At 35.6% G+C, this 20111-nt stretch overlaps 1 protein-coding gene and 1 long non-coding RNA gene across 2 annotated transcripts; both read left to right on the top strand.

Annotated features, from left to right (window-relative positions):
- The first annotated feature begins 6707 nt into the window (after window positions 1-6707).
- Window positions 6708-12461, top strand: LOC137399270 (uncharacterized). The gene is made up of 3 exons (XR_010979137.1): window positions 6708-6818; window positions 11323-11443; window positions 12386-12461. It is a non-coding gene; the product is annotated as an uncharacterized lncRNA (long non-coding RNA).
- Window positions 12462-13657: 1196 nt separating this feature from the next.
- LOC137401156 (carbohydrate sulfotransferase 15-like) lies at window positions 13658-19435 on the top strand. Its single transcript, XM_068087536.1, has 3 exons — window positions 13658-13738; window positions 16753-16860; window positions 19010-19435. The coding sequence occupies exons 1-3, from the start codon at window positions 13709-13711 to the stop codon at window positions 19229-19231; spliced, it is 360 nt and encodes a 119-aa protein (XP_067943637.1). The 5' UTR covers window positions 13658-13708; the 3' UTR covers window positions 19232-19435.
- Window positions 19436-20111: the final 676 nt, after the last annotated feature.

Here is a 20111-nt window from a genome sequence, read left to right as displayed (position 1 = left end):
ATGTAGTATAGTTGAAGATCTGGATTGTTAGAATGAACAGTAAGTTGGAAAACTATTTGCAAAACTGTCCCTTTACAACAATCACATTGAAAATGACAAAGTGCAAGCTATTATTACTGAGGGTCTTACCATGTTTTATGACGATTTTGACGACCTGACGACAGGGATAACTGAAAAGTGACAGACGAGACGACTATTATCACTCTAGGTGACGTTGTCAAGGTGACGATGATTGTGTAAGTAGGATTACTAACTGCCTTATTATTTGTCCATAAATCAACACGAGTTTCAAACCGAAACTTTATTAGTTTTGGTTTGAAGCATCTGGCTCAGCATTTGTAAACTGACAGGTAATTTATGTAAACAGCTATGAAATGCTACAATGCACTGACATCAAATCCCTTTCCAAGTCTGTTACTGACAGTGATTATTGAAAACAATCTCGGTCTATTTTCAGCACAGGAAATGTAGCCCTAAAAACCTAAGACGCCTGTCATTTTCGGCAGAGTAATCAGCAACACTCCCAAACATCACTCATAAGTTTGTGAAGGTCACTGGTTGAGCCATGCTTTTGACTAGCAGAAGTTCAAGCTGAGAAAGTTTCAGGTTTTCAACGCAAACTAGTGCCACCAGAATAGATATTTGTATTAAAATAATAAATGTGAAGAAGAGGTTGTTTTGTTTAACTAAGGAAAAAGGTTATGAAAGTGATGACAGTGATTTAAAAGTGATGAGAGTGATTTTAAAAGTGACTATTCTGATGACAAGTTTGTGTGGTAGGACCCCCCATTACTTGGTCTCATTTCTTGTACAGTAGACAATGAAATAACAATGAAAATAATCCCCTACAAGGAAAATTATGAAATAATCCATTCCAAAAACATTTATGCTCCAGAGATTTTAAATTGCAGTAAAAAACGTGTAAATTGCCCAATTATTTCTAAAATATTCCTCAACACACTATTTTGATCTCTTAAAAGGGTAAAAACTAAACTTGGCTTTTTAATTTGATGGTTGCAGAATACATATTCTATGGTTTGTTTATATTGACAACTTCTCTGTCCTTTAAACCATTTTTACATGGTTCAGTGTTCATGATTACAGTAATTTTACATTAAGTCAAGAGAATTTCACACCTTCAATGCAAATTTAAATTATTTTTGGCTTTCTTTTCAGACAGCAAGGGTCTATGTTACAAATATGTTTACCTCGAAAACAAAATAAAACAAAAATATAACTTTACTATCTCAAGAAAGGTGTCTGTCTGTTCGTTTGTTTGTCTGCAGCCATGGTTAAAGGTTGGGATAAAATATTGCTCTCTAGTAAGGTTATGCTACAGGATGCAGTAGTATAATATTGTATGCTACTGCACCCAGTATCATGGTTAGTAGGTATGAGGATCTATTTGCTCCAAGGCCAAAGAAGCGCTACGCCGAGTGGACATTGTATAAAGCTGTCATTAGACATCTTTTGTCACTGATTACACACACAAAGCATATCTACTTGGCTCAATAATAGCTACACGCATGACCAATCATACAGCTTCAGCCATTGCTTGCTGGTACAAGGTTCAAACATTTACTGGCAGCATGAAGCCTGCTGGATCAAACACTCGTCAATTTACACTCTTGTTTCTCCTTGTCACGATTCCTTGGACACTCTACATCTGTTTCCAGGACCAATCACAAACTGTGGTTAATGGATTCTTTTCTTCTGCTTCAAGCAGGCCTTCTTCAATACAGGTAAGAAAGAAGTGTCAGCTAGGTATCATAGTTTATGTTTTGGTACTAGGTAAGGCTGGTGCACATTATTTTGCTGCCTGTCATAAATCCCATAATACTTTGATTATCATTTGTTATAACAATGTTGACACTATCACCAACCTAAAATATCATTATAAGGTTAAAAAATAAGGTGGCAATGTAACAATGAAAAAGTATTAGCCCTGCAGCAACTGTCGGCAAAAAATGTAGATTATGCAATCCATGACAGCCTATCACAATCATCACAGTAGTGCACATAGTACAGTACATGCCGTGAATTCTTGGCAAACTATCACGAAAGCTAAGACAAAGGCGATAGCTGCAATCTTTCCAGCTATTGCCATTGTTTCAGGGATGTCATAGGTTTACAGTGTACAAAGTCAACCAATAATCGCTAAGAGGACACCGCCTACATACTTCAACATTGTATGAACCAGCCTTTATTATTAACAAGATATTAGTAGTAAACTAGGCATTTGTGATACAGTAGGTTACTAAGGAAGTGATTATATAATCACTAGCTGCATTACCCGCCTACAGTAACAGATTCACAAGCAGCATAAGGTTTATTGAGAGTTGGCTTTCATACTGTAAAACAACTCCAAATATGCAGTTACATCTCCCTCTCTCCATTTCTCCTTCTCTCCCTCTTTCCCCTCTCTCCCTCTCTCCCTCTCTCCGCCTCTCCCCTCTTTCTCCCTTTCTCCCCTCTCCCTCTCTCCCCTCTCTCTCTCTCCCTCCCTCTTCTCCCTCTTTCTCTCCTTCTCTCTCCTTCTCTCTCTCCCCCTCTCCTCCTCGCTCTCCCTCTCTCTCCCCTTCTCTCTCTCTCCCTCTCTCTCTCCCCTCTCTCTCCCCCCCCCCCTCTTCCCCCTCTCTCTCTCTCCCTCTCTCTCCCCCTCTCTCTCCCTCTTTCTCTCCCTCTCTTTCTCCCCCCCCCCTCTCCTCCTCGCTCTCCCTCTCTCTCCCCTTCTCTCCCTCTCTCTCTCCCTCTCTCTCTCTCCCTCTCTCTCTCCCTCTCTCCCCCCTCTCTTCCTCGCTCTCCCTCTCTCTCCCTTTCTCTCCCTTTCTCTCTCTCCCTTAGTTCAACGCAACACTTGCGGATAGACAACATTTTTGGTTTTTCTGTCGGGCGTATGAAGAAACAGTTTTTGGCGTGTGCCTACTTTTGAGCAGGCGACGTATAGCTGGTCATGGCTGATGCAGGGTGACAGTAGGTTGATAGCAGCTGCTCTCTTTCTTTTCACAATAGCGTATCGCAACCCTCGGAGTACTCGTGAAAGTTCTGTAATAGTAAGTTACAGTAGGCCTACTCGTAACTGGAAAAAATTAGTAACTCGGCTGCTGAAGGAAATGAACATGACCCACTATCACGAACAGCGGCAAATCCAATGTTATTAAGTAGTGGAGATGTGGCAATTCATAGACAATACAACATCGTATAAGAAACACTTACCTTTTTGATGTGGAAATTTAGTAGGTGAGAAATGCGTTTTTCCAGTGGCTCCAAGAAACAAACGTTTATGTGACCTTCTCGGTACACGTTGGCAGTAAATATTAATTGCATGTAAATAATTACTCATTAATTTATTTTATTTAATGAATAGTACATTTGTATAGCTGTATAGACACCTTTGTATAGGCCGCAGAACTCAGGAAAGGTGCTTTTTAACACGGCAGAAAATTTGCCGTTTAAAAAGCGTGCTAACCGGGGATTTCGGTTAATGCGCCCAAGTGGTGAAAGAAAAACAACAGAATCGCTACACCTTTATATAAGCCGTTTGGCTCAAATCGTCAGAGAAAAGTAGCGGCTAATAGTCCATATTACGAAATTACGATATTACGATATTACGAAATTACGATAATTAGTACTCATATTAATTCGGTTGGCTTCGTTCGACCGAATGGAAAAAGAAAGACCGCTCTATAATTTATTTACCGTTACTACACATATTAATTCAGTTCGCTTCGTACGACCGAAATTCGTACGACGATAAAAGGAAAGACCGCTCTATAAGGCGGACAATCAATCAATCAGACAGACAACGATTGCCGTTTATATAGTAGATTAGAATAAAATGAGTGGTTTGACCATCATCCAATCGCTGTGCATAAAAATAAGTCAGGACTTGAGACCAAATTACTTATTGTGTTTCCTTCCTATGTATTATTAATCAGTATGCAGTCTACAAAGAGTATTTGGTAAATTTACTGTTTAGTGGATTTAACAGCTACCTCAATAATCATTATTAGTATTCTTGGCAAGCCCTGTGGGGCACTTTCAAAGATAAAAGTGTTTTTTTAAATTAACAACTTCAAGTATGAGTTGTTAAAAGCTACTTAAGTTGTGAAAGGAAATGTATTTTAGTTTCACAGTAAAAAAGAGCAAAATTTTTTATGATTACTGTCAGTAACCTACAATGCATTTCCTACATTTGGCTATGCATTTTTAAACAAGTAGAAGCAATAAAGAGTTTTTAACAAACAATAATAGTTGACTGGGCGCAATTCAAAAATTGAAATATTCCCATTGGCAAAGTTCCATGATCAAAGACTAATAACTCATTTTTATGTCTAAAAATAAAAAATAACCAAATGGCTCATTTTACTCTGGTGAATATTTGCTGGCTACTTCGATATTTTGCTTTTTTCTCTTGTCTCACCTTTTGCCTGTTGATGGTAAGTTTGTTATTAGTTAATTAGGGTATGCCTCTATGTCTAGACAAGACAACAATTGACTGGTTAGCAAAAAAATCTAATCTCTACACACAAGTTAAAGTTACACATAGTCAAAGTTCCTATTTTCCCTGTCGACATAATGCTATTCGTTAATGTTTACTCAAAACAGTTGGTTATGAAATATTCAGTCCAAAGATGATTACTTAGTTTATAATGTTTACATCTTGTAATTAATTTGTTTATATTTAATTTTTATTTAATAATTATATTTAATTCATAATGCACTCTTAAGACTGGTACACTCTATATCGCAGTATGTCAGCATCCTCTTTTCGGTCATCTTTTGTTGACTATGTGCACAGTAAACCGATGGCATATGAAATGGAACGCGGATACTTCGGGAAAGATTGCAGCTATCAAACTTTCTCCATAGTTTGGCGAGCATCTACGCCAGCTTGTACAATGTGCATGCTTTTGAGGATGTGACTGGTTGTCGCGGATTGCTTGATCTGTATTTTTTGCATGACACTTGCTGCGGGACTAATATTTTATCATTTTTGTCATAGCATTGTAAAATGAGAATGCTATGCAGCGGACTAATTTTAGATGTGAATGAGTTTTCCATTGTGTGAACATTGTTATTATAGATGATCACCGAAGTATTGTGTGATTAATACTGATATATATAATATATAATATAATATATGATATATAATACTGATATACAATGTATGGTGGTATAGGGTGAATCAGCCTTAACAAACAGGGAATATAAGGGTAACCTTATTTTAACAGTAGGTTGACAATGTTTTCATTACCCAATCTCCACTCATAATTGTTTAAAAGCAAGTGTTTAGCCAGCCATCAAAGCAGTTGGCTGTGTTTCTATCTCACATATTTTTGCATTCAGGTTGTATATAAAGATTTGTCTAGCTGTCCAGTGCCACCTAAGTATTTTCCAGAGTTTAGAGCTCATTGCTGGGCCACCTGTTACAGTAATGAGTCCTGTTCTTCACCGCCATCAATGAATGATGTAGACGGTAACCGGTAAGTTGTGTGAATAGAATATTTACTTGCTAAAAATCGATTATTTTACATTGGCACTGTAAAACTTGTGCCTGTTTGCTTTAACACCCAATTTTTTGTGGTACGTGGTGATTGATGTGTGGTATATGTAGTGTATGTTGTGAAGATTGAAGTGTCTGTTAGTCTTTATGAATACAACTTGTTTCCACATTTTGGTTGATTTCATCCAAACTTCACAGCATGCTCTGTAACTTCTGCTATATCACTAAAAATGTTTGTTTGAAAACTGGATAGGGTGTTTAAGAAGCTGGGTCTTAAAACTAGCTTCTTAAACATCCACTTGCAGGTTATCTTATTGAAAATAGGAGAAATACTAGACATCCCTTTTCGTACTGCTAGTAATATCTAAAATACTTTTATGGCTAGTATAATATAATATTTAAGCGAGTTTTTCACTGTATGCTGAAAACTGCAACATGCAACATTCCCTGAGTCCTTGATTAAAAATCATTCTACAAATAGATCAAATCTAAAGGTAAAACTTCAAACAAAAATGAAAAATAAACGAACCCAATCTATTTCAGATTTGCATAGCTTTTATCAAAGTAAATTATGTCGCATATCTCTTCAACCATCTTTGCCAATGCATTGCCTGTTTTCTACAATGCTTTCATTTGCCCAGTGTATACTAAGGAGAACATATAATCCAGTATATGATCAGATAAAATTTGTATGCAGAGGTTTTGTGTATAGGTGTATTATTTTATTTACAAATAATAGACCATTGGATTATTCTATAATTATTATATTATTATATTAGTAAACTGAAAGTAATAATACTGCGCTGATGAGTTCATGACATTTGCTAATGAGTTGATTGTTAGATACACAGCTGTTATGGTAAAATTATAAAGTGCTATTGGCCTGTGTCCCTGCTTTATCCCTGAGCATGCTGAACTAATAAATGTGTGCGCATGTGATGCATAGATACGCTCAAGATCACATCACGGTGTGTGGTCTGTGTTTAATTGGTTCAATGAGCAAAGTGTATTGACTACTAAGCAGGGCTCTACTAAGCAGGGCTGTGAAATGGTAACGCTTGACTGAGGTGCAGTATTCTCAAGGCTTGCCATAACGTTGCAAGCAAATCAATGAGAGAACCAAACAAACAAAGCTACCTCTAGTAGCTGCGTCGGTCTTGTCAAACTCAAATATACCAAGCACAAATTTCTTGATTTCAGAGCTAAGCTAATTTGCCTTCCCAACATGCAACTTGCTGGAGTAAGAAAGTCAGGCACAACAGACGTTTCTAAATGGAAGCGATATCGCAAAGACATTTCATTCTCAACAAAGGTTGGTCGCAACTCTACGTCAGGGTCTATGGTGCACAGTTTCCAAATCTTAATCAGTAAGGAGTAGGAAGGTTACATAATCCTTTTCGTCTGCAAGAATGTCATTTGTGACTAATAAATTTCTGGGTGCATTTTCTGAGCTGATAAAAGATAAACTCATAAACTCATTGTGCAGAAAACAAATATAAATGTTTTTGAGTTGGCTTTAGATGCTTCTTATAGTACTGTTAAAGAACCAACTGAGCATTTCAAAAACCTTTCAAAAAGCTCTTGCCTTGCTATCTTAGACTGCTTGCTGTTCAATATTGTGGTAGTTGCCACTCTAGTACTTCAAATTGCCTCCCTTTTAATTGTCTGCTAATCACTAGTGTTATTTGTGTAAATTTCCTTATGTCTCTGTGGTTTGGATTGTATGTTTTATTTCATTTTATACATCATTGCATACCTTTTCACTATTAATTATTGTTATTACTAATTTTTACTGTTAATTACTCGATTAAGTGTATAGTATTTTGATGTAATAAGTAATGATTGCCCTTTGTCGACTGAAAAACCCCGCTCAAGTAGCGCTTTCCCACCCAGATCACTTAGCAAGTATACAAAAAGTGGCTGGAAAACATAAAGAAGCTATCCCTTAGTTAGGCTCTGTAGAGTGACTGGTCGGTAAAATCCAAATGCTAGTTCTCCCTGCACAGACAGAGGCCTGGGGACAGTTACTGTAGCACAGCCACCTCTGAGCTGAGCTCTGTGGATAAATTGGTCAGTGAAATTTTTAGATTGAAACCTGCAGTAATCCCACAGACTGTATCTTAGGGTCAGAAAGCAGTTACATTTACATTTAGCTGAAGTTCAGTAGAAAAAAACCAGTTGGCTAAGCTATATGCCAGAGCTTTCATCCACCAATTCATTTGAAGCTTTTTATTTCCTTGTGATATAGATGGAAAACTAGTAAAATTCTTAGTAGATAGTGAGGTAATGTTAAACTGATGACGAAAGCATTCTTCAAAAATTTTCAACCTCAGTAAAATATAGCAGGAAAGAATTTACATCTCACTGTTCCACGCTGCAAAAGAAATGGAGACTAACAAATGCCCCTAAAAATACAAGTTTGCAATTAGTCACTTCAGGAAGAATGTGATTTTAAGCATCGCTTTTCTGCTGAAATATGTCTTTACTTTAGGCCTAAGCTTTCAGTGCATGCTGAAGTTTGAGTTCTTTAGTGCAGAGAGTTAAGGAGAGGGAGCTGAGTTGTACTACAAAATGCAGCCAGCTGTTGACCTGTACAGCTCAGGTGCCGAAAAGACTGTGCTACCAACCAGCAAAATAGAGAGGAAGAATGTTGAATGCCCTCTCAAGATTTTTACAATAAACAACTTTCCCTTGAAACAAATGATGTTAGCAGTTGACAAAAAAGACAGTTGTTCTGTTTCGATTTCAGAGGGCAACTAGGAAATCACCTCGTGATCACTCGATAGCAAAGAAAATTCAGATAAATTAACAAAAAACCCATAATGAGATTTGAAAAAAGAAACATCCCTGAAAGAAATTTAAAGTTTATTTATAGCTTGAAATTTTGTCATGGTCTTATGATTTAGGGTTTACGTTTACCACTTATGTTTATGATGCCATGCTATTCTTAGATAGTAGTTAAGATTTTTTAATAATAAGTATTTTCTAACAATTCAAGAAAGACCTTGTAACCTACCTTTAACCAACTTTATTGAATCTGGTGTTAAATTTGTTAGTTTCCTAAGTTTTGGATACTTTATTTAATTCCCTACCATAGATATACATGCATGAATGTTGTATTGCAGTGTTTGACATCGTATGCTAACCGCCTCTTCTTTGGGTGCACTACTTTTTCAGAGGCTGTGTGGGGACCTATGCCAGAATGTTTTATGCACTCACAACTCTGAAGGTTTCTCAAAACCAGTCGCCATCAGACGCTATAGCTGAACTGCCTACTCCATAATGACTGGGTCGTTACCTGGTATTATGGCTGTGCTTCCCAGTAACAAATCACCGATAAAGGTTGTTATGGTCATGTTACGGTCTGCCCACCCTTTTGAGACTGCTGGCCACAACCAAATGCTATAGCCAGACAACCAAACCGTCTGCCTTCACAGCCATTTCCACCAGCTACTATGGCCAGTCTACCTAAATGGTTGCCTCAGGAACAGACAGCCACCATCATCTTTCACTACTGCTAAAATTTAACCAATCATTCCTGGTGCCCTCCAAGACATGCCAAACCCAGCAAGCGGAAGAGAATTAGTGGAGTTTGTTTTAAAGGTGCCGGAAAGTATTACCAGCCATAAACTAAAAACAGAAAAGCGGACAGATGTTTCCTAACCACCACACGATTAGAAAAAAATATCGGAAAGACTTATCGTCACTGACTGCACGCTGCCTTAGAAAAACAATATTATGATTAAGATGAGTTTGATTGAGCAAGAATCAACATTAAAACTAATGAGAACACTACATCGTTGGTTATTATACAATTCTATAGTTAATTTCAAACTTTAATATTGCATTGAGACATGGGGCGACGCAATTCCCACCCAACTTATGAAGTTCATAATACTTCAAAGCGCATGATAAGAACCATTCACACAAAAAATCCCGCCTCACTCGCACCAAACCTTTTTTGAAATCATCAGCCATACTACCTACCAGTTTACTATATTCATACTTCATTATACTTTTAGCCGATCATAAATTTTATTGTAATAACATCCCTCACACAATATAACAAACTCAATTCTCAAATTTCTGTCAAAATTTCCCACGATCTTTTGCCCGTGCAAGCCATTGCAAAGTGGATTACCAACAGGCCATTTTCAAGAAAAAATTTAAATCTAGATGAATCTAGAATCTAGATTTAAATTTAGATGACGACAAGCCCGACTAGCTATGCTAATGCGTACTATGGGTCTCATCACTCTTCTAGCTTTTGTTCTTTTGCTTAATGACTATTGTCGATGAAAACAAATCAAAAATCAAAATCAAAAACTTATCATTAGACTTTTAGGGAAAGAATAATGAACAAAATTGTGCAACAAATATTTTAGTCTCGGTAAACAATCTTAGTCATGGCTAGAAGTCGATTTATCTCGATAGCTCAACAACCTAAAAAAGTGCAGCTAGAATAAGTGGTCTATCAAGCCTGGTATAGCGACATGAATGAAGAGTGCGCGAGTTATAGAAATACAAATTGAGGCACTGAAACTGGCATAGAAGTTTCTCAATAGCGCTGTTGGTTAGAAGAGAGCAAGTGTATGAATACTAGCGATGTACTTAAAGGAGCGGAAATATTGATGATTAGAGGGCGTGTCCATTATTATAAAATGAGTCTAGGTGTTGGTTGCAGCGCTAACATTTGAAATTGTTTTCTTTTAATGTCTATTCAATTATTGTTTTTATTTTTGCGAGTTTGCATTCCAATGAAAATATACTGATTTACTCAAAACGCTCTCCATGTGCTTAGAATTACGACTGAGTTTGAAGTACATTTTGCAACTACAGTAGCTAAGATCTTTACAGCAAGGCTCTTACGTCTTTTGGTCGTAGCAACTGGTGGTTGTCCGTTCCTGAGGCAACCATTTAGGTAGACTGGCCATAGTAGCTGGTGGAAATGGCTGTGGAGGCAGACTGTTTGGTCGTCTGGCTATAGCATTTGGTTGTGGCCAGCAGTCTCAAAAGGGTGGGCAGTCTGTAACATGACCATAACAACCTTTATCGGTGATTTGTTACTGGAAAGCACAGCCGTAATACCAGGTAACAACCCAGTCATTATGGAGTAGGCAGTTCAGCTATAGCGTCTGATGGCGACTGGTTTTGAGAAACCTTCAGGGTTTTGAGTGCATAAAACATTCTGGTATAGGTCCCCACACAGCCTTTGGAAAAGTAGTGCACCCAAAGAAGAGGCGGCTAGCATACGATGTCAAACACTGCAATACAACATTCATGCATGTATATCTATGGTAGGGGATTGAAAGAAGTATCTAAAACTTAGGAAACTAACAAATTTAACACCAGATTCAATAGAGTTGGTTAAAGGTAGGTTACAATGTCTTTCTTGAATTGTTAGAAAATTTTTATTATAAAAAATCTTAACTAATATCTAAGAATAGCATAGCATCATAAACATAAGTGGTAAACATAAACCCTAAATCATAAGACCATAACAAAATTTCAAGCTACAAATAAACTTTGAACTTCCTCTTTTGATTACTAGCCAGTTGAGAAATATAGAAATAAAACTTTGCCCCTAACTTCTAAGTTGAAACAATAACCAAAAACTTATGAATTCAAGTCTGCTTTGTGAGTAGATGGCAATATTTTGTTCTAAGCCTAATCTCATTTTATACTTGTTAAATGAGCACCTCTTGCATGTCATCTAGAGTAATTTTCAGAAGAAGAATCTTTAACGGTCAAATAATTACGGATTTATTTAACTTTTTATGAAACATTATGTGAGTAATTTATTCCAATATTTGCAGGATTTCAAAATGCGGATAGCTAATAAAGATGCGTGCCCAGTGAAGTACTTCACGGAAGATCCCATGAAGATAGATGCAGACCATCAACATTTAAAGAAAGGTTTATTTTTAGATGGCCCAGGTAACTATCAAAAGTATTACAAAAGATGGAATCATTTCATGGTTATATAACGGTTAGTGTTATTAGCATTTATTTATGGCAGTTGAAATAAAAGCTTCTAAGTTTATTTAGTTGTTTGTTTAATGCTGACAAAAACCACATAATTTTTGTTTGTATAACAGTTTATACAAACCATGTCTGCCAAAAATATACAGTGAAATATTTCTACCAGCACACGCATATATTGATAAAAAAAACTGTTAAATGTTAGTTCGGTTCGAACCGCCTAAACTTAAAACCTACATATTTCAAGGAAGTTCAGTTAATTCTTGATCTCCGTGTGGCAGCCATCACCAAGGTGACATTGTCACAAAATAAGCCATATGTACTTCCAAAAGCGGATATACATTGTAGATTTAAATTATACAACTACCACGTTTGTGTACAACTCTTCACGCATTTGTCGTCAAAAACGTTGTAGTCTTTGTACGTTTCATACACGTGTAGAGAAAAATGAGAATTGCACAGGATTGGAACTTTAACCCTACAAACCTGAAAACAGGCATGCTAAACCAATAGGCCATGCAATCACATTGCTATACAACAAAATAGCACTTCATACTTATTACGCCGGCCAATCTCAAATGCCGATTGATTGAAATTCTTAGACATCAACGACCACACTTAAAGAACATGATAGAATGTTTGTTCTAACACTGGGTTAAGTTATAATAACGGTTTTTATATGAGTGCTTAAATAATAGCTTGAGTTACTCAAATTCATTGAGTAAAGAAACTTTACCAATTAAAATAAATGTTATGTGCAAAAACTTTTTATTACCCATGCTACAAGGCGTATTCACCTAGTTTACCCATAAATAAATGTTATTAATAATTTATTCAAGAAAGGCATGGTATAGACTGAAATGTAATTGAAAAACTTGATATGTCTGTATTTTGTAGGAAATCTTATGTATCATGCTAAATTATCAGAAAACACAACACACTTGACGCTAGTCACAACTATTCAGTTTCTTGGCTTTATGAGAACACCAGACACAAGATTCTATATTCAGCTAAGACATCCTAGAGAAAGGTATGTACTTGGATATTTGATTCTAACGCTTGTGAGATATGTGATTCTGAAACTGTTAGTGATTGCAACCATTTTGTAGACAATTACTCTAACTGAATGTAAAATCGTTGCAAGCAATAATTAATAAACTATAATTTAAAATAACCACTCATTTTCTCTCGTTTCTTTCTGTTTTCTTTGGCTCACTCATTCTCTTTATCACTTTCTCTCTTTCTCACTCTCTCTCACTCTTTCACTGCAGCTTTCTCTCACACTCTCTCTCGCACTCTTTTGCACTATCTCTTGCAAGCTTTTTCCACTATCTCTCACCCTCTCTTGCACTTTCTCTCACACTCTCTATCTGGTTCTTTTTCTCTCTGTCTCGCACTCTCTCTACCTCTCTTGTTTTCTTTCTCTTTCAATCTCTGACTCACTCTCGCACTTTTTCTTTTGCTATTTCTGTCTCTCTCTCGCTCTCCCGCTTTCTTGCTCTCCAAATCTCTCTCTCACATCCTTGCTTTTTTGCACTCTCTAGCTTAAACTCTGTTCATCTCACATACTTTCCTCCTATTTCTGTCTTCTCTCTCTTTTCTTTTTTAATCTCTTCTTCCCTTTCTATTATTTTTAACTGCTGTTGCTTGTGCTATACACTGCCATTCAACAAATATATACATGTAGATGTATACCCGGTAATTTATCCAATAAGCAAAATCTTCCCATACAAACAACAACCTCCATCATTAGTATTCCACTCACTTTTCTGAACATGGAAAGTTGGTCTTTGACTCAAAAACACAGGCCGGTCATGATTATTTATTGATACTACTATTGGTAAGTCATGAGTATCTATTGATACTACTGTTAGTAGGTCATGAGTACCTATTAATACTAATACTGGTAGTTCATGAGTACGAATTGGTACTACTATTCGTAGGTTATGAGTGTTTATTGATACTACTATTGGTTGTTTATGAGTACTCATTGGTTATAATTATACCAAATTCACATACTGTACCTCTCAGTTTCAGTAAAATTTAGAATCATGTTTTAGAGCTATATCAAATCTATTTTGGGCACACAAGGAAGGCAATATATTCAATGACATCTCTCACGAACAGATGGATGCGCAGAAAGTGGATGGAATTATTCATGAAGAGCTCAACAGACTTAAGAGATGTATAGATACCAATGGAGAGGTTTACTGCGCTTACATGGGTGTTGGATCTGGACGAATAATGGAGGTACAATGAGATATTGGAGTAAACTTTTTTATTTTGCTGCACTGAAAAGTTGAAAGTCACTAGCTAGCAACTAACCAGTCATCATCATTTTGACCCTTAAAATAGCACATTAATATAAAGGTTTTATGAATACGGTTTTCAATTGTCACGATGTGGTGGTGTTTGTCATCAGGCAAGTAGGATTGAAGTCTGCAAAGATTAATGGTTGAGTCAGTTTCGAGGTAGCTGTAGTTGCTGATAAGCGCCGATAGTTTTTTCAGTGCTGCAGAAAAAAATAAGATAGAAAAATAAAATAAAAATACTAGAAAACAAGTTCGAAATACGAGAAAATACAAAAACATACTTTGCAGAGTTGTCTTGAAATATTGTGAATTGCTTATTTAATAAATAACTATTTTAGGCTTAAAAAAGGCTTTGCCCTTGTAAGGTAATTTAGTGTATAATGAACAGAGTATTAACAAATGCAATTTTTGTGCTCTGAAAATATATTCTCAAGGTGAAACGACTATTAGATAACATCTACCTGAAGCAATCTAGTAAATAAGGGACAAAATTTTACTCTGCTATAACTTTTATACCCCAATGTAGCTATCCCTGTATGTTTGGAAATTTGAAAAGCAGCAACAGTCATACTTTTACTAGAAAATGTGGGTTATTTTTATTATATGTAATACAATTCTGATAAAAACTAGAAATGAGAAAGAATTATGAGCTGCCTAAGAATATGAGTTAAGTAAAAACAGTATTATACAAAGCAAAAATAACAGTGAATGCAAACCAACAACATTGCAATTAATCTTTGACATGAAAACCTTTGAGTAAACATACCTACAAATGTATGTTGTTATCTATACGGTAGAACTATGATTAGATGGTTGATGACCACTAAAGGCTTTAAAGTGCTGGGCACATCTGAAGGCTTTAAACTGCACAAGTTCGAAAATTCAACAAGTGGCATGACAGTGTGACAAACATGATGCATGACTTTAGAAGTGCTCACAAACATCACATACCCTACAGGATAAAAATGTTCGGGGAGTTCAGTTTCGCGCAAATCGCCTTTTTCATGCATATTAGCGGACTAATTTTTTCACGGATGAACATCTATTAACATTGATTAACTCTGTTGCAGCTAGCAATAGAGTTAACCCTTCAAATGTGTACACCGTGTGTTTAGACTTCTATTTAACTAAAAACTATGAGTCGATCATGCTAAGCAATGAATTTCTTGCTGTGTCCAGAGGTTATCGCGAATATTCATCACTCTGGAGGGTTTTGATGAACCAACAACTTGTGGTAAGTAATGAGGTTTTTCAAAACCATTTACTAAATTAGTTGAATTTTACTTTGGTTCTTTAATAAAACACAATATTTATTTTTTCCATTTCTACCGCTTCGATATTCATTTTAGTGTGAGAGAGAGTCTAATAATCTGCACGACCCATGTGCAGTAAAGCTAATAAACCCAGACCGCGCAACTGCTGGTCATCTACCCTGTGAAATAAGTAGAGTAAGCAGCTTTTCCGTCATACACAAAGGCACAATGACTGCAAGGGTAGTGGATGTCATTTCTAAAAAATCACCAATCATTCAGGGAGGTCTTGAAATTGAAGTAGAAGTGACCGCAGCTGCTAATGAGGAGAACAAATTTGTTTTAAAAAAGTAACAAAAACGCCTTTACGATCACAAATTTTTGGCCAACCGGCAGAAAATTGCAATAGTAAGCCACGAGACGAGTTGTGATGATAACTGCCTTACCAGCGATGTAGTAGCAAGAGAATTGCTTTCAACATCTACCTAAGACAGTGACAGCGATATAGCGCTGCTATTGCCAAAATAACTAGTTTGAGAGCACCATTAGGCTTACAAGCTAGTATTTACCTATCAAAAGTATCAATTTAATTTTATTGCCAGACAACTGCCATATGGGCCAAACTGTTTTATTTACTCTATTCATTGTTTGTAAATACTTATTTGTATTTAAAATATTTTATTTGTACACTCAAGTTTGTAATTAATTAAATATATAGGCCTATATACATAAAAATATTTTTATATTAATTTTTCTAAAAATCTTTAAAAAATATACATGTAGATTTATATCTATACGTAAAATATGTAAATATATATTTTATATATATACATATTTTACATATATTTTATATATATATACATATTTATATATATATATTTTATATATATATCTACATATGAATATATATATATAATATAATCATGTTTCCAACACTCCTGCCTTGGTGAACTCATTCCATATGGTAGCCCTCTGTGATGGTAACAGAAAGTGCCTGTAAATCCGTGAAAGCAGCTAGCAGTAGAGTAAAACCTTCACGTGCATATACCACGCGTTTAGGTTTCTGTTTAGCTAAGATTTTTATGTCGCTCATGCCAAGCTATAAACTTTTGGCTTCATCCAGAGGTTTTTATGAATGTCCATCATTTTGGAGGCCTTTGGTGAACCAACAACTTGTGGTAAGTTACGATTTTTTTCAATGTAAAGAACTGCAGGATATTTTTTTCTATGATGATGCCGGGCCGAATTCCAAATAACTTTTGGCAGCCTTGAATAATTTTGTAAAGAGGTGTGATGCATGAGCAATGGAGTTAACTCAAAGCCCCGGCAATTATTTTTAAAAAATTTTGTAACTTCGCTACGTTTACTACTTTTGCCTAGCGACTAGTTTTTAGTTTGAGGCAGTAGTTATTCTCCTTTGTGTTTAAAAATAGAACTAATTATTCACGAAATTTAATAATTCGGGGAGTCATCTGTTCGCGAAATCACGAAGTATTAAATCCATCAAATATTTTCATTCTGTAGGGTATAAAGCTCAAACATCAATGATTCTGCTTATTGGTGCCATTAAGTAATTTGTTGGTAGACAAACAGTTGTGGTATAGCTCAGATCATAGTTTTATTCAGAAATCTTTTGTTAGTTTTATTTAAACCTTACTGTCGCTTGTATTCTAACTGTTGCTGTTTTGTTATTGACATTTAGGATATTTTGGCTCACAGCATGTATGTGGTTTACATCAAAGAGGCCTTCAAGTTTATACCTAGAGAGCAGTTTATGTTCAGGACGTCAGAGGAGTACAATGCCCGGACGGTAGGTAGTGCCAGTTTATGACATAAAAGCCGCTTAAAGTTAAATGAACATAATTCTTTCCCTTTTTTCCTTGTTTACAGCAACCATTTAACAAACTTCAAATTGCCACTTATTATTTTTCCCCTTTTTGTATAGCAAATATATTTTGACACTAAAACAGTGGTTCTTAACTTAGTTGAACCTACTGAGTGTCAACACTTACATATGCACTTTCACAAAAACATTAAAATATGGAAAAAATGAGGGAGGGAAAAAGCGGAAAAATAAAGAATAATTTTTTTGCATTTCAGACAGGTACATTTTTTACTGTTGGGTAAAATAAGCTACGCATTAATATAACTGCATTCATTAAACAAAACTAACACGATATTTATACAAACTATTTTTTACAAATTTCGTATTTTGCTTTTAAGCCTGGTTTCCATATGATAGGGCAATGATCGGGCGCGGCCCATTGATCATGCGCAATGTATTTCTTGGGCTGCGACGCAGTGTTTCCATAGCAAGCGTAGGCGCCATGCTTGCATTGGAAAGGGTGGGTAATTTCCTTACTTTTTTGTACAGAGTCCGAGTTCTTTGTAAAACCCCGCTCTCCATTTGAATTGTAGGATGGGTTGAAAAGGTCAAGCGGTGAATTGTGGTATACATCATCGCGTGCACCCGTCGCAAGGATCCATTCTGTTAGATCCTTGCGATCAGCCTATGCACGTCGTGGGATCGTCGTGCGTTGACGTTTCCACATCCCAACTGGCTCATGCACGTCGTCGTGCGCCTTGTTGCGTGCCTTGCGTTGTCATATGGAAACTAAGCTTTATCCTTCTACTTTTAAAAACAGTACTCAATTGATTACATATGAAACACACCATTATTTAATGGCTTTACCATTTCTTCTTTTTTTTGCATTGGATAATAAGCAGACCATGTTTAAGATTTCGGCAGTATGAAACTTTTTGTCAACAATCTTTTAACGAAAGCAATTTTTCTTATTTCAAATCAAGTCTCAAGCCACACTTAAATTCACTTCAATAGTCATTGTTCATTTTTTTATCTAAATGAATTACCAACTAACTGCTAATCAGGACCCAGTCCTGTGTTTAGCTATTCTACTGTTCATGTGGGTCTTTATTGCACTTTTTTTCTTCTATCTTTCATCTTTATGTACTTTTTCTGTAAAAAAAAACAAGCAAACAATGCAAGAACTCACAACAAATTATGAAAAGCTCACTGCAGATTGAATACTTGCTGTTATTTTCTGCAGGGCATAATATAAGTGTATATATGAAAAAAACATTGTTTCCTCGCAACGATTAATTTAAGTACGTGGTAATGTCTACTCAATCTTGGGTTAATACTAGAAATGTGGAAGTTTGAGAACTTGCCTCAAGATCTTAGCCATTCTCAACAGCAGACTTTTCTGCAACTGACTCTTGTTGATTGCTGTCGGTCTTCGGGCAAGCCACATAGCTGCATAGGATGTACCAATTTTATTGTACTCAAAGCTTTCGCGCTTACTGGAATTGCAGTGTTCTCATGGTATATCTTAGGAGGCCTATATAATATTTTTGTATTCTGTAACGGTAGCTGTTTTATCAACAAATCTAGCTTTTTCTCATTAACCAGGTGGTTGTTATTTACCGCTAGGTAATCAACTTGGCAGCAATTTGTATCTTGATGTCATTTGCAGATTACCAAATACAATGGTAAAGTGTTTATGCTTAAATTGAAAATGATTTTATTGGAAATGTAAAAGTTAATAACAAAATTTACAAATTTTCGAATGTAAGTTGACGTGTGTTAAAGGGGTTAGCTTGTTCATTAAACAATGACAATTAAATTATAGGCCTACTAATCTAGTCACTTGTAGGAGCTTTATTGAGAGAAATCCAATTGATACCGTACAGTATACTAAAAATATAAATATTTGTTAAAAAAGTTGATAAGTATTTGAAAAGAAATTTATAGATGTATCTTAAACAAAAAGATTCACAGGCCAAACTATATAACTAACCTAGAATATAATTTAAACAAGTTCAATTATCATTTTTTATTATTCATTCTATTTTTTCTGTGTTTCTATTAAACAAGAATATAATTTGATTGCACTAATTAATTTAGAATATAATTGAAAACAGTTTTTATCTATTTCTAGGTTGACATGATAAAGCAGATGGATAAGGAGTTTTTTAGAATTGAATTCCGGCCTATTCCTCCAGTATTCATGAAGAAAATAAAGCAAACAGGGAAAAAGAATGCAGTTTGGAACTCGACTTTGGCAGCCCTAGATAACTTCTATAGACCTTACAATGAAGAGTTAGCAAAACTGCTTCAGGATGATCAATGGCTGTTTGATTCAGATCGAAAATACTATTGAATTAATCAAGCAGCCACACTCCTGTAGTTGCCTCCATATATGTAGTGATGTAATAATTTAGCGATGTAACAATAATAACTTTGGTAAACCATTATATTGATCTGTTTCTTTTCTTATATTATGAAAGTAAAAGCCATAGCAAAATTTCTGCAACTGTATATACAAATTCTGTAACCTGTGTTTGTGTATAACAATGTTATCGTATAAACTTCATGTGGACCATTTGTTACGCGATTTTCTCTCTCTGCAACCCTTTTATTTTAAAGCTATCTAAAGCTTATCTATAGCTAAAAAAGTAGAGTTAAATTTTACACACTGAAATAAACTGTCAAATTCTTGACTTGGACAACTTTGTGCTGTCAAAAATTATGAGACCACCCAATAATTTACGGTTTGGTTCATTTTGGCACCATTTCTAGTGCCATAATAATCCATTTAATTACCACATATTGTAGACCATTAGCTGAGGGAATTCTTTTTTTAATTAAAAGCCCTTCGGTATTATTTCATAGCAGAGGTGATAGAACTAGTATCATTATGTTACATCTTCAGTTCCTGATTACAAATCTTGTTAGTAATAAAGCATCGCGTCATCCCTCTACGTTGTGCCTTCTGTAACCGCACAGACAAAATTTTGCCGTTTGCGAATAAATTTATTGATTGCGAATAAATTTATTCTGCTCACTTGGGTTCTTTGTTGTAAAAGTTTAGCATGTTTTATTATCATCTAATGATTTATATGGTAGGATATGATTTTTTTTTCAAATATTACAGTTTTGAGAGAGCGTCATGAAAAGGCATTTTTCAACCAGTTTTTACAAGCCATTTGTAAGAGTATATAGGTCACAGAAGAAATTATATTTTCCTAAAACACACTCAA

This window comes from Watersipora subatra, chromosome 7 (genome assembly GCF_963576615.1).
Source record: "Watersipora subatra chromosome 7, tzWatSuba1.1, whole genome shotgun sequence".
NCBI lineage: Eukaryota > Metazoa > Bryozoa > Gymnolaemata > Cheilostomatida > Watersiporidae > Watersipora > Watersipora subatra.
The sequence above is the reverse complement of the archived record's forward strand: the minus strand, read 5'-3'. Positions and strand labels throughout refer to the sequence as shown.